Below are 14,701 nucleotides of genomic sequence, written 5' to 3'. Positions count from 1 at the left end.
TGCTTGTTATAATTTTCATGAGAACAGACACATTGTTTTTGATATTCCTTTGAATGTCAGTCTTAACGATGCGTTTTGACGTCAACTGTAAAGAACAAGATATTGATCCTCATACTGACTAAAATGACAAGTATATTTCCTTTCATTGTAGCTCCAAGTAACCTGCAGGAAAACTGATTAAAATATATATTTTTTAAACATGTATTTATTTTTTATAATCAGACTATTAAAGTGCTGGAGTAAGAATGTAATTATTGGTGCATTACGCAAATATGTCATTAATGTATTCAACCCGCAATTAGGAAAAATGCCAAATCAGATTAGTTGTATTTACATAATTCTGTTGTTTTATTGATTACTTAATTTTCTGTCACCATTAGAACGTTTTATATGTTTACATTATTTTACAGGTTCAGCCTACAGGCCGCCCAAATGTAAAAATCAGAAGGATCCAGAAGGACAGAACAACAATAAAAAATGAAATAGCTAAAATATTTTATCCAGTTGTAATATAGACTATAGATATTGGGATATTAATGTTCACTACACAAAACTATTGCCGGCTGGTGAGAGAGGAAGCTGGCTGCCTGAAGGAAAATAAAAGAAATCTTTCGCAGAGTTTCCACAGCCAATTTAGTTTTCTCCGAATCTGTCGGTCTCCCAAATAATTTTGTGGGATAAAATTCCGTCTGCGTCTCTTAACATTTCTCAACATGTTCCTCTTTCCTTTAATGGAGCAGTTTCCCCAAATAACCTGGAGTAATCAGAATGAGCATAATACAATTATACAGCACATTTTTTAGAAGGTGCTTTAAGACATTTATTCATAATTTTAAATAAAAGCTGTTAGGAATTTTTGAAATGCAAAAACAAAGACAAAGGCATTTTTTGTTAGCACGTGTTATTGCCATGCTCATAATTCCATACTGTATTTTTTTTTAAAACAATTTAAACATTCGTTTAATAATTATTTTCAGTCACATTTAAAGACTAGAATGCGCTTTGAAAAATATCAGCTGCCTAGATTTAGGGCTTTAAATGTAACCTAGCCTGTAGTCTGTACTAATCATCAATTCCCATGCGTAAAGCAATTTGTGCCAATTTCTACGTTTGCTCCATTTTATCGTCGTTATTTCTGCGATGTATAACTAAAATTAAACCCAAACTTATCCAAATTAAGTCTAATTTAGAAAATGTCGCACAAGAACTTATTGCTTTCCATAATGTGTCTGCGTCCTCACGTCTTCGTTTGTTTTACCAGTTCCCTCATTTTCAGGTGTGCATACTGCCTTGGCTCCGTTGATTTCTTAGGCCAGAAATGGTGCATTTTTGTCTCTCCAGCAATCACACTGAGGGAAGAAGAGAAGGCATGAAAACAGAGGAGAGCCAGCAGTCCTGTCTGCAGCAGCCTCCATCCTCCACGCCTTTTGGTGAGTGTAAGCTGTTGCGTTATGCCATTAAAAATCGTATGAAATCAACGCAAATATGACCACCTTTGAACAAACTTATCATTTTTGAATTCATAAGGTCCACGTAAAAATTAAAAACTTAGCTGTCTGTGATCATAATAAAGTTAAGGCACGATACCCCATACGGAATAACTAAAAATGTACTGAAATGTTAGAGTATAAGAGAGAAAATATCTCCATGATTATTACCCAAATCCCTTCAAATTGCCTAGTTTATGTACATTTATTTCCTGCGAAAGATAATATCAGAGAGAACTAAGAAAAAAAACAAATGTCCCGTTTATAATTTGAATTTAATTTACAATAGCCTAACTTAAATAAAACATATAGCTTATGTTACTGTGACATAAAAAGAGAATTAAAAATCATGTAATTATCAGAAGATATAGAAACATACTACGTCCTAAAAAGAAAAAGGAAGGTCACACACAACTCACTGGCCACATTAAATCTTTATTTTTTTAATTTTTATATATATATATTTTTTAATATTTGACACAAAGCGTTTGCCATAATAATTTGCCTTTGGAGCATTAACGTGGATTTCATATTTCCTCCATGTGGCATGTGGGGCTAGGCAGGAGCAGCTGTTCTGTAGCAGATGACATATAACATAAGTACGCATTTGCCTATTGTTAAAAAAAAAGCAAACACACGAGTTAAACAGTTCTACTTCACAGATGGTCATAGTGGAGAGACATTTGGAAGGGGTCGTATTTTTCATGTTAGGTTGCTGGTGCACTGCGGAGACCTGGAGGGGTGAACCCAGTAGTACCAGCAGTTTGGCCCGGTCTCTGTCCCTCTACATCCACGCACCGATATGCTCCCTCCAGGTCCAGAGTTCAGAGGAGGTGGGGAGGTGTGCGCGGGCTGCGAGTCTCCCATCGCCGACCGCTTCCTGCTGCGCGTGAACGAGCGTTCCTGGCACGAGACCTGCGTCAAGTGCGCCGTGTGCTTGAGCGCGCTCACCGGGACCTGTTACTGCAGGGACCGCCTGCTTTACTGCAAGCACGACTATGAAAAGTAAGAAACACACGCACACACACTCTGAAATAAGGTTCACTGTCAGTTAAAATACATGCATATTGGTTAGAAAACATTTATTCGCCTACGAGTGAAAGAAATAGCTTGTATCACCGCCATAAAAGTCTTTATCTCACACTGAAAATATTTTCTCTATTAAAATGCATTTTTACAATAATGGAAACATTCAAGTAAACGACCCAGATTATATCTCCAATGACAATGACACATTCACTTCCCAAATTTGACTATGCAGGTGTTCATTTACTGTAGCCTATAATGGATAGTGGTCGCAGTGATGCCACCCAGTCTCCTGTTTGCAAGCCAGGAAGAAGTCACCTTGACACCTTGTGTGGTTTTTAAAAACAAAAAGGTTTCTTTACTCTTGACAGTATCATCACTCTTTACAAGGTCACATGACATTATGCACAACTTGCAGTGTCAACACACACCAATACTGATCTCTGATTAGTTCACTAGTCAAGTAAAATTTGTTCAAAAACATGAAGCTGTTGAGGAATAGACTGAGTCAGAGGCTAATTCAAAATATAAATAAATCTTCAAGAAGACCGACATACAGTATGTAGCAAAAATGACCTTACCAATGAAAGTGGGTGTAAATCAGGTTTGTCAATACCCTCAAATACTAGCTTGTAGTGTTGAGTTGGGTGAGTCTTACAGAATATATCTAAAATTAAATTCTGAAACACATTCATATAATACGGTATGTCCATTCAGGTCATGGATAAAAAAACTATTTCTTGCTTTTATAAAGCCATGTAGGTGGAAATTTGTACAGCTGACTGGCGCTTATTTGTTTGTCTATACTGTTCATATATATGTTGTTAATCAGATCTAAAAGCTCTTTCTTTTCATATCCATGGTGTCTATGCTCACAGTCCGATTTGAATTAACAGCCCATGTCATCGCTATGCAGTAGTTTGTAACTGCAGTATCAGGACACACTAAATGGAAAATGCTATGTTTCTGTTGATTATTCAGCTCTATGCACGTAAAACATTTTGTTGTCATTGCTCCGGGTTGTTGGTGTGTTGCGGTCAGTGTGTGTGCCTGTGCTGGGAGCTCCGGGGATGGACAGCTTAAGGACGAGCCTGCAGCTTGTTATCATTGTTTTGAAAAGTGTCAGACGGCATCCAGCAGCACAGACTCTCCCACTGTACCTGACATCTGGAGGAGAGAGAGAGAGAAAATGATAGAGAGAGAGAGAGAGAGAGAGAGAGAGGAGCTGGCTGATGAAAGCCCCATTGTGTGACGTTTATCTGGAAAAATGAGTGGGAAACGTGGAGGCAATAGCTTACCATAAATGAAGCGCTGGGTTCATTTTCAGTGATGGAATGAAAAAGCGTATTTGCTTTCCTTGTGTAATGACTATAATTGCAGATCCAAATTAATAGTCAGGAGCTCATTGACTATAATGTTGATTTAGTCTCCTATACATTGCATATGCCTTGTTGCCTTGTTGTGTGAGTCGGTGCCAGACTTGGCACACTATAATGCCTGTGACCTTCAGTGGATCAGCAACAATGTCTCCCTGTTTTCCCAGCAGTCTGTCCATCAGCGCCTTACACTACACACCACCACTCCCCCATCTAGAGCAGGTGCGTGGATTGTAACAGATAACCATGTCCAAGAATTTGGAAAGTGCATGAGAATTCGACAGGAATTCATGCAATTATTCACAGATTTGTACTTTTCTTTTAACCCTCTACTTGCAGTTCACGTTCATTATAGTCCCACCTGCTTCAAAGAGTGAAAGGCAAATCACTTTCCTGATGTTTGCTTACCTTGATTGTTTTTATTTGGATGCCAGAAATGAAATCATTTAACTTAACTGCTGTGCGTATGAAATGCATTTGTGGTAAGGCGGCAAGTCGCAAGCTTTTCAGCTCATACTGCAAAATTTCCCATGTCCAGTATCTCTTGTTTGTCCAAACATTTTTAAAATCATCCTTTGCTTTGATTACATCATTCAGCACAAAGACAGACAGACTTTTCCTTCCTCACTCCTTCTCAGCATAAACTGAGCAATGGCCACTGCAGCACAGAACTGTTACCCCGGTCACCTCTGTGTATAATTGGTGTGCTTATTTATCATAGTCAATATAGTTAAAACTAAATATGTAAAAAGGAAATGAGTACAAAATTTGGTTTTGGAGGAACCATATTATTTTTTTTAATAATTAATCTATCTGGTTGAGACGGAAAAAAAACAACAACAACACACCATGTAGATGTTTATCGATTCAAATGAGAAAACTAATTTTGAAATGTGACCCATCCCCCACCCGAGATCTCTGGACTAAATTGCCTCCAAGGCAAACATTTATAAAGCATCAACACGTTTAGTATTTTTTAAGGGCACATTGCTTCAAAAACCCATTCTAAATTGAGAAATCATATAAAAATACCAGTGTAAGGTTTCAACACATGAGTAAACTCTTGAGTGAATGGAACAATCTCAGTCCACATATAAGTACATATAAGTTCAGTTGTGAGACGTGAGGTTCATTCAGGTTTAATTCTTGAATCCTAAGATCATAAATATGCATAAATATGCCAATACATGTCCATTGCCAATACATGTCTACATAAAAATAAAATAAAAAATAAATAAACTGGAGGTATGCCTTTAAAATATCACCAGTTTCCCTGGTCTCAATCTGTTATGGAAATGAGGGGATTTAGACACAATAAACTCAAGTGCATCTTGCAGATTTTACTTGTGGATTTGTTTTTGTTTTTAAACCTTCAGAGATTCTCTGAAACCCCTTCCTGTTGAGGACCAGATGTTCAGTATGAAGCACTGTAAGACTCATGTTTTTATGCAGTGGTGCAATGCATCAAGTTTACTGGCACTGATGGCCAGAGTAATATAAATTTGGATAGAAAAATAACATTTACTACATCCCAGAAAGAAACCTGATCATGACTTAGCAACATTTTTTCTAAAAGTCTAAATGAGATAGGAGAAATGTAGGATTTTTTTGAGAAAACAATCAAAGTAAGAAAACTTAATGTTAATGCAGTTTGCTATAAGAGTTGAGAAAAAGTTACAGGAAGATGAAATAACTTTGCTACTGAAAGACAATAAAAACAGATCACTTGGTCTCCAGAATGACATGCAGGGATGATGTGTGTGTCCTGGAGCTTTTAACTTGCCATTATGGATCCTTGTCAAACTGACCAAGACCATCGTTCTGTGCTCAGTAGTGCTAAACTCAGACAGAATGGAGTGCAGCCTGGCTGTGCGGAGCCACACAAGCTTCCTTGTAAGCCACATAAAGGCAGCTTCAGCCCCATGAAAAACATGTCACCGGGGTGGATATTCACTAAACCGTGCGTTTAATACCTCACTCTGTGGGGTGGAGGATACTGAGACTACATCTAAGTGTACAAACCCTCTCACTGCAGACAGAGAGAGGGAGACCCCGTCGCCACAGTTATGGAATCATCCTCTGCTGACCTGGGGTGTATGAGAGCCTAACACTAACGACCTGAAAGAGCATCATCTCAGGTTACTGTGCATTTTCTGCATGGGAGTGAACTTCTAATGCTGAAGACAAAAACTGCATCTTCTACCTTCTCCTCTCTATACCTCCACCCACCAACCCTTTCTCTCGCTGTCTCTCTATCCTTTACCTCATTCATCACTGTCTGCTTTGTAATAATATTCCTGTATTCCAAACCTCATTTCCTTCTCGTTGAGATTGATAGCAGCGATGACACCAAACAGTTTATCTCTCCGTTTATCCCTTGTTTTATCTTAATCGCCCCCCACCCCCCACCCCCACCCAGTGCCTCTTTGTGTCTCAGGAGAAGGAGGTGGTGGGGAGGCTGATTGGGTAAAGTGCTAATTGCCAAGCTCTGAGCCTGTCCTGCGATGACAGGTCTGACACTGGGCTGCAGGGAAATACTATTTAGAGAGAATTATGCAATGATATGTCAGAGGGATCGCAAACCCTTCCCTATGAGCTACCACTCTTGTTCATGCATCGTCATGGGATATTAATGAATCACTGGTGAAACAAAGTAATGGCTGGACTGAGGTGGCAGCATAAGTCTCAGTAGTTTTTCATCAAATAATTTTTCCTAAGTTTCATAATTTTCTGCTCTTATGATGAATATACAAATGCTCAGTGTGGGTTTAAGTGTATCAGGACTGCACGTATAAATCCCAGACATGCAGACAGACAGACAGATGCCACACACACCTAATACATGCATGTGCTTCATAACTCTTCAAACACTCCTCACTTAGCCAAGAGTCTTACATTAGCTACACCTGCAGCTTAACCAAGAATAGTTGGAGTGCTGTTAAAACCAGGTATATTTGAGGGGATAAATGAGTTAACATCTGGTCAACTGTCAATGATGGGGAAAGATTTCATAATGGGTAAAGATGAGGTGTCTGAGAGTTTTGGGGAGGGAACAGCCTCAGGGAGGGGTCGACTTTTGTCTGAGTATGCGTGAGTGCGGGGTGTGGGGGTGTGGGCTTGGTATTGCCACTGTTTTTGCATAATGTTAGATGAGACCCCATCATCTTTCCTCCCCCACAACAATTTTATAACAGACAACTAATAAATGTTTCATGGCAGAACAAGCTGCTCGCCTCGCCTTTATTAAATCTGAGATAATAAAAGCAGAGAGGGAGAGGAAAAAAGAGAGTGTGAAAAGGGGGTCGCACCAAAGAGGGAGAGATAGGGAGATCGGTGTAGACTTTTCTGAAATCGACCGGCTGTATCTCCTGTTTCTGGGGCAACGGGTCCCGCTGTCCCCCGCAACCCCCTCCCCTCTGCTTCCCGCTCCGCCAGAGACAGACAGGAAATGAGAAACGGGCAGACAGGATATTGCGTTCTGGTGGCCTGGGGATTAACTGTTTTATCTAAACTAACACACACCCACACACTGACACACACAAACACACACATCTATATACTGACACATAGCATTCATTCTTGATACCGTCAGGTGTAGATCACACACACCCAGAGACACGTACCGCTCAGACCATGGACATCATGCAAGTTTACAGTTGTTACTTCACACAGGTTAGGGCTTGAATGTCAGATGCATCAATGATGTTCTCATATAGAGCTAGTTGTTATGACCGCTGTTAACAATTTACAGTGAGAGGCATGATATGCAACTGTATAACTGTGGGATTGGATGAGTATTTCTGCAGAAGTTCCTCTAAAGATACATAGGCCTTCATGGGCATTGGATATCATCTACATACTATACATTTCAAAAAGTTTTGAAAATACTGGTCTCGTAAGTAGACTATATTCTATCACTTTATTGATGCATGGATGGATATGGTACTTAAATGAAAGCATCTGTCAGTGTTTTATTGATGTTTGTTCTCTGCACCTTATCTATGTTTACACTAACTGTGCATATTTGTGTTTATGTGAGCATGCAGCTGCATATACATATATATATATATATATTAGTGTGTGTGCATGCATGACTGTACTATACATATATAGTCATATACGTGTGTGTGTTTCTGTGTGAGTGTGAGTGAGTGGTGGCAGGGTAGCAAGTATCGTGGGGAATGCTGGGAGATTTTAATAACACAGAAGCAGTGCAGGGAGATTTAATAAAAGGAGATGATGTGATTACTGAACCCTGGCTCTGAGCCATTTTGCTTCACAGAGCAATATCCGCCAAAAGTGCACACACACACGCACGTACACACACCGACACGCACACAGACACACACACACAAGAAATGGATACTAAACAGAATACAACTTAAAAGTAAGATTGATGCATATCATTTGTTCCTTTTGCAACTATCACAATAATCCTTTGATGTACCTTAATTTTCAAGGGACACCCATTTGTGTGTTGCATGTTATGTATGTGGGAATCAGACGTTAGAGCACAGCAATACTTCAACATGTCACACACTAAGAGGAGGAAATGCATCTTAAACCATAGGTCAAGCATCAAAATGAGTGACGGCAGTGGACCTTTGATGAGACACAGTTTCTAGGTGAAGCTTTAATTTTTTCAAGTTAGGTTCTCACTAGTTTCCCTACTTACAGCTGACCAAAACCTAGATAACAGCCACAGATAGTATAACCAAACATGTACCTATATACATATTCATCAGTTATGAAAGCATGCACAATAACTGTAATTGCTCTGAGACACATACATATTTATGGAACAACTGTTTTGCAGTCCAGACAATGTCATACTTGTCAGAGCTCATGGGCAAAACAATGCCACATGACACAGCTTAGGGAGGTGAAGAGGATTGTGTTATTTTGTTTGTACAATAAAGCAAAAAGGAAAGACCTGATTATACCAATACTTACAATGAAGCACCTTTTTATGCCTCTCAACGTCTGATCTCATAATCAGTGAGCTTGTAATTAGGCATGCCTCCTAACCCCGCTGAAATCCATGGCACTGAACAAAACCTTGCCTACAGCCAATCTTGCGAAGGTTTTGTTCAACTGAAGTTCTCTTTGTTGATCTTTCCCTTCAGCCTTTTCTGCTGCATTTGCATCTCTGTTTTTTCAAAATCGTGTATATAACATGAATATATCCTCATCATGACAGGAAAGCTCTCAAAATCCAAAGTAAAATCTTTTAAATATATTTTTTTTCTCATAGATTTATGCACAGTTGGTCTTTAATGTGCCACAGCTGTTTAAATCTGAAATACTTAATTTTTTTCAGAGTGGAAATTTAAAAGTACTACCAATGCAATTATAACTAAGAATAATATATTCATGTGACACACAACATAACATAGAAAACAATCCACTTAAATTTCTGTACTTTATTTTGGTATTTTAGGGCAAATAGTGCAGTGCATGCTTTGAGATAGACATAGGGTTGATTGTGTGAGCATAAATTTGGTGAAGCTAAATTTACCTCAATCGCGTGGCTGCTTTTTATCCTTCACATCCATAGTGATTTTTGGAAGCTGCACCGTGGTCAGGACCATGTGTGAATGATACTTCTATTAGAGGGATTAGACTGATCTACTTACAGACCCCCCTCTGTGGCAGTTGCCCCAAGTTGCCTTCATTTGCCATGTTGAGTAAATTCCTACCGTGCTGTGTACACTCCGATTAAGGAGTGTGGGACCTAACTACCAACATCATCAGTCTCATGTCAAGCAACCCTGACAATTCATTTCTGTTGTATTTTGTGAACAGTCAAAGGAGGTATTTAAGATACTGAAGTGCATATTCAAAAGGAGAGTGACGCTGCACAGAGTGGCAGCCCTCTGCTGATTGCTCTCTGTGGTGGAGCATTAGATCTTGCATATTACAACCAACATGTGGCTGCTTGTAAAAAAATTATAGTAGAAGCATCTTTCTAAAATACATTGTAATGTTTATGTACAAAAGTAGGTTGAACAATATTTAGTTGAATACAAAGTCCTGTCACAATAGATCTGTGCAGGGCTGCTTATAGGAGTGTTTGCTTTATGATGTCAAGTTAGCGACACTGTCATTTGGGGAATTTGGTGAGCGTTTGGCAGATGGATTGAGAAAGATTAGCTGTAGCAGCTGCGTTTGGGACAGAATCACAGATTAGGAGCTCTAATGTGCAGACCTGGCTCCTTCTTTACACTCCAGATTTGGGCAGCAACACCTTCCTATCACTCAGTCAGGGAGCGTCAACACTTCAGCCTTCATCCCTTCCTCCCCCCTGCTCCCTCATCCTCCCTCTCTTCTTAACAAGGTTTGTTTTCTGGATATCTGGTAACTCTTCCTGTTGAAGAGATGTACTGACGGTCCATCGTATCAATAAAATGTACTGATTGTAGGTGTGCTACACCACCATAACAATTAGGGTATAGTGAACATGGGTAACTTGCCAGTGTCAGACTAGGTATACTGATTCTTAGCAGGTGGGTGTGCACAAACGTCTGCATGCATGCCTGTGCTTGTTTATGTATGTGTCTATGTATGTGTGTGTGTGTGTATGAGAGAGTACTTAGGTTTCTGTGTGTTTTAGTGTGCATAAGTGAGAGCAGAGAGATTAACCCCATGCTATCCTCAATCCCTGGTTATGAGTTTACAGCGTCTGTCTGGCCATCTCACTGTTTAAACAACAATCTAATTAATCCCGTCTTTATTAGTTTCAGTGAACTGGGGAGGCAGGCTGGGAGGGCGTGAGGGAGAACTGGGAATGCTGGCAGAAAATGCTTAAGAGGGAGGGGGAGGAAACCAAGTGCAAGAGCAGAGATTTGAGAGGAATTTAGGGCCCTGTGAATGGAAATAGGGATGCGAGGAGCTTGTGAGTCAGGAGAGATATTGAAGGGTTATAACATCGCACAGGAGGAGAGATGGAGGGACAAAGAAAGGAAAGTCACAGGCAATGGACTTAACAGTTTTAAGCTTTTTATGGAGTTAAATTAGTGCTTTAACACTGAGGGTGGTACAGGGAGTTTACCCATTCAAACTGATCTCAGCGTTTAAGACTCACAACAGACAGCTTTGTTATAGTAAGTTCACTACTGCCACCTACTGTCATGAAGGAGAAGATAAATAACAATATAAAATGCAAGCTATTGTGAATCATATTAGAAGATGTTCGCCTTGCTGCATTGTGAATTAGGTAATGATTATTCAACCTATAATTAAGAGACTATGCTAATCTCCACAATCGTTGGAGCTGAGGATGAATGTGCTGGAGCTACTTGTTTGTGTTTCCATCAACTCTCACCTTATTTCGCGCCTCTTGACTGACGATGTGCAATGTTTTATAGTTTCTGTAGGTGTCCATAACCATATAGGCTCCTCTGCGTGTGTTTCTGTGCACCTCCAGGCTGTTTGTAAGGAAGTGCAGTGCCTGCCTGCAGGTCATTGGACGCTCTGAGCTGATAATGCGTGTGCTAGGGCAGGTGTACCACCTGGGATGCTTCAGCTGCTGTGAGTGCGAACGCCGGCTGCAGAGAGGTGATGAGTTTGTGCTGAAAGAAGGCCAGCTGCTCTGCCGCATGGACTATGAAAAGGAGAGGGAAATGCTGGCTGCTATTAGCCCCACACCAACTGAATCAGGTAAAGTATGTTTGTGGCACGGGTGGTATGCTGGAACCACACATAAGTTTCTTAATGAAACTCCCTCTCTTTCACATTAATTCAACATATTATTTAGCCCAGCCAATCTCAGTCAGTTTCTTCCAAGTCTGATCACTAAGCAGCAACTTAAGAGAAAGAAAAATGTAGACAAAGCACAAAGCCTAGAGTGCCTAGATTTCAGGCTCTGACTCTCAGTCGGGATCCTGAGTCAGTGACATGTGACAGTAACAACATGCTTGGCACAATCATAATTGTAACAGTCTTGAAAGGTACGGAGCGGTAAAACACTGCACTAATAAAACCCCTGCTTTTATATTAAGTTTGATGTGTCATGCTTGATTTTAAGATAGAGCTACTACTGTTTGTCCAAATATGTGGATTTCCGATCCATGTGGATAATGTCCAAATGTGCCCAGTAGTTTGTACATTGTAATATTTGAAGTGTCTGGAGCTGATCATGAACCTCCAGAGAGATCGACCAATTACAACACCCTAGAAATGGTTTTATTTGTTCAGTTGTTCACTCCATACAGATTTAGGGCCACAGCTCACACATAAGGCTGGTCTGATTGTTTTTGCCATCTGTTAATCATGATCAGTGAAAAGTGAGGATGAGGAAGGAGGGGGAGGCTCAGGAGGTGGGAAAGGCGGCGATGAAGGCAAGGAGCACAAGCGTTCAAAAAGACCACGCACCATCTTGACCACGCAGCAGCGGCGCGCTTTCAAGGCCTCCTTTGAAGTGTCAGCAAAGCCCTGCCGAAAGGTGGGTGGATAAGCTTGTCTTATCAGTTGAAATGCAGGCAGCAAAATACTCCCAAAGTCATTGTTCTTGGGTCTGGCTGTTGGTCTTTATGTCAATTAATCAAGCTGCTTTTGACACGGCTACATTTGCAATTTACTGTTGAACACAATCAAAAACTCTTAACTTGTAGGTAAGAGAGACACTGGCTGCTGAGACTGGGCTGACAGTGCGTGTTGTGCAGGTGTGGTTTCAAAACCAGAGAGCCAAGGTAAGACTTTATGTATTTCTTGAAGATGTGTTATGCCTTACACATCAGCACACAGAGAAAACTCATAAAGTGGCGATTTTGTGCCTCAGATGAAAAAGATCGCTCGCCGGCAGCAGCAACAGCAGCAGCAGCAACAGGAGCAAGAGCAGCTGGGGGGTACCAGGAGAGGGCCGAGCAGAGGGGGCCGCCAGAGCAACGATGACAGTGAGGGTGAGACCTTAAAATGCTAGAGATTAGATGACAGAGAGAGATAGAAAGACAACCTAGTGTGTTTAACGGGATTTTCATCTTCACACAGACGGATCTAGCACCCATGGCATGGATGGGATGTTGGGATACCCGTCTCTGCCACGTCAGCAACTTCTTGCTCTTGACCCCAACATCTACGGTGGAGAGCCGTTTCGACATGGACTTACACCACCTCAGCTTAACAGCGAGCAACTTCACTCCTATGGTAAGACATGAAGTCAAAACTTATTCTTTTTATTATCTTCTCATCCTCATTAGTTGTTGTTGCTTTTGATACGTTATAAGTTATTTTTTCACTGCAGACTCAGAGACAGTGTTCCATGACCTGGACAGCGATGGAAGCCTTGGTCACCTCGGTGACTGTCTCTTAGCAACCGGGGAGGGCAGTCTCCTGGCAGGGCGAGTGGGAAACCCCATCGACCGTCTCTACTCCATGCAGAACTCCTACTTCACCTCCTGACCCTCACAAACTCTCACCCTTTCCCCTCCTGTTCCACCTTTCACCTCAGAGATGCAGCTAATGGAGTCTGTCCATCAAAAGGCCTGTGGGACCATTCTTCATGCAACAGCCTACACACAAACACCCTTCTGAGCTTTTATCACTGGTTAGCATTATTCCAAGTCAGGCATAGTCATAATATTTGCAGCAGATGAGCATAATGTCTTACATATTTCCTAGAAAAGAATCACATGCTGGAAATACAGACACTGTAAATGTCCAAGATAAAGGACCTCCGTTTCTCCTGTTATATTTATGTAATGTCCAATGACACACATTTCATGGCACTTTCCAAAAAAAATGGAGACACTTATCATACCTATCATTATGTATATCATGAAACAAAGAGGAGTATTGGTTGTTGAAAGTGAACTCATCAGTCAAGTTTAATGTATTTAGGAGCCATGGGAGGACTTACAGTATGAGTAGCTGAAGGTCAAAAATAAATAACTTTGTATTGTAAATGTTTTTGTTTTTTTTTGCCAGGACTAGTGAGTTAATTAGTGCGTGTGACTTTGACTGCAGCATATACAATACTGTATATGGACTGGAGTACAGTTTTGCTCTCAGGTTAGTGTGTATGTTTATGTAACCTGAGCCACAACTCAGGACATTGTGCTGGCTAGGATGACAATTTAACTTGCCCATTGATTTCAAGAACGTAGATCGCAAAGGGGAAGAAATGATCATTCCAGACTACATTCTTAGTTTTTGCTAATGCATGAAAGATATTATGGACCAAAAAAAAAAATAATAATAATCATTTTAGAATTTAAATAACAGATAACACTACAGGGTCATTTGAGAAGCCTTATGCGGAAACAGGGTTATAGGATAAGTGATTAATGCTTTAGCTTTCAATTCTTTTTTATAATGTAATCACTAAGAAATAGTGCAGTAAATGACAACCAATATTCCTTTAATGCCCCAAATTTAGGACATTGTGTACATGATGATGTACTCCAAAATGTAAATGTGAGTATGGCTGTTTTACAATTAATTGTTGTTGTCACTTTCTGTAATTATTTGCTTTTCAAACATCTCATATTAGATGCTGTTACGTAGATATTTTGTACCTTCCTCTGTGATAATCAGAAAATATATAAACTGTAGCATGATATTTGTGTGCCTCAAAGGTCGAAGGAAATAGCCTCCAAACTTACGTTGAATAGCAAGTGTTGCAGGAAGTATCAGGATTAGACTCACAATGTGGTACAGAATAAAATAGTACTAGGATGACACTTGTCTCATGTAGATGCCAGTGATAGGCTGCAGCCTGTGAGATTCTTACATGACATTATGTTTTTGACTCTGATACGTGACTCATGTGTTTTTACGGTGATACTATTGTGAATGTAACTTATTTATGTGCTA

General features: G+C 40.2%; 1 protein-coding gene across 1 annotated transcript in view; it reads left to right on the top strand.

Moving 5' to 3' along the window:
- lmx1al (LIM homeobox transcription factor 1, alpha-like) overlaps positions 1-14,701 on the top strand; it is a 15,308-nt gene extending 607 nt beyond the window's left edge. Inside the window, exons 2-9 of the mRNA XM_084571123.1 lie at positions 1,342-1,430; positions 2,303-2,492; positions 11,316-11,548; positions 12,169-12,332; positions 12,502-12,579; positions 12,669-12,789; positions 12,878-13,033; positions 13,131-14,701. Coding sequence (XP_084427249.1) covers positions 1,342-1,430; positions 2,303-2,492; positions 11,316-11,548; positions 12,169-12,332; positions 12,502-12,579; positions 12,669-12,789; positions 12,878-13,033; positions 13,131-13,288 — 1,189 coding nt within the window. The 3' untranslated portion in view covers positions 13,289-14,701. The remainder of the gene's footprint in view (positions 1-1,341; positions 1,431-2,302; positions 2,493-11,315; positions 11,549-12,168; positions 12,333-12,501; positions 12,580-12,668; positions 12,790-12,877; positions 13,034-13,130) is intronic.

Source organism: Chelon labrosus, assembly GCF_963514085.1.
Source record: "Chelon labrosus genome assembly, chromosome: 21".
Classification (NCBI taxonomy): domain Eukaryota; kingdom Metazoa; phylum Chordata; class Actinopteri; order Mugiliformes; family Mugilidae; genus Chelon; species Chelon labrosus.
This window is presented reverse-complemented; position numbering and strand designations above follow the sequence as displayed.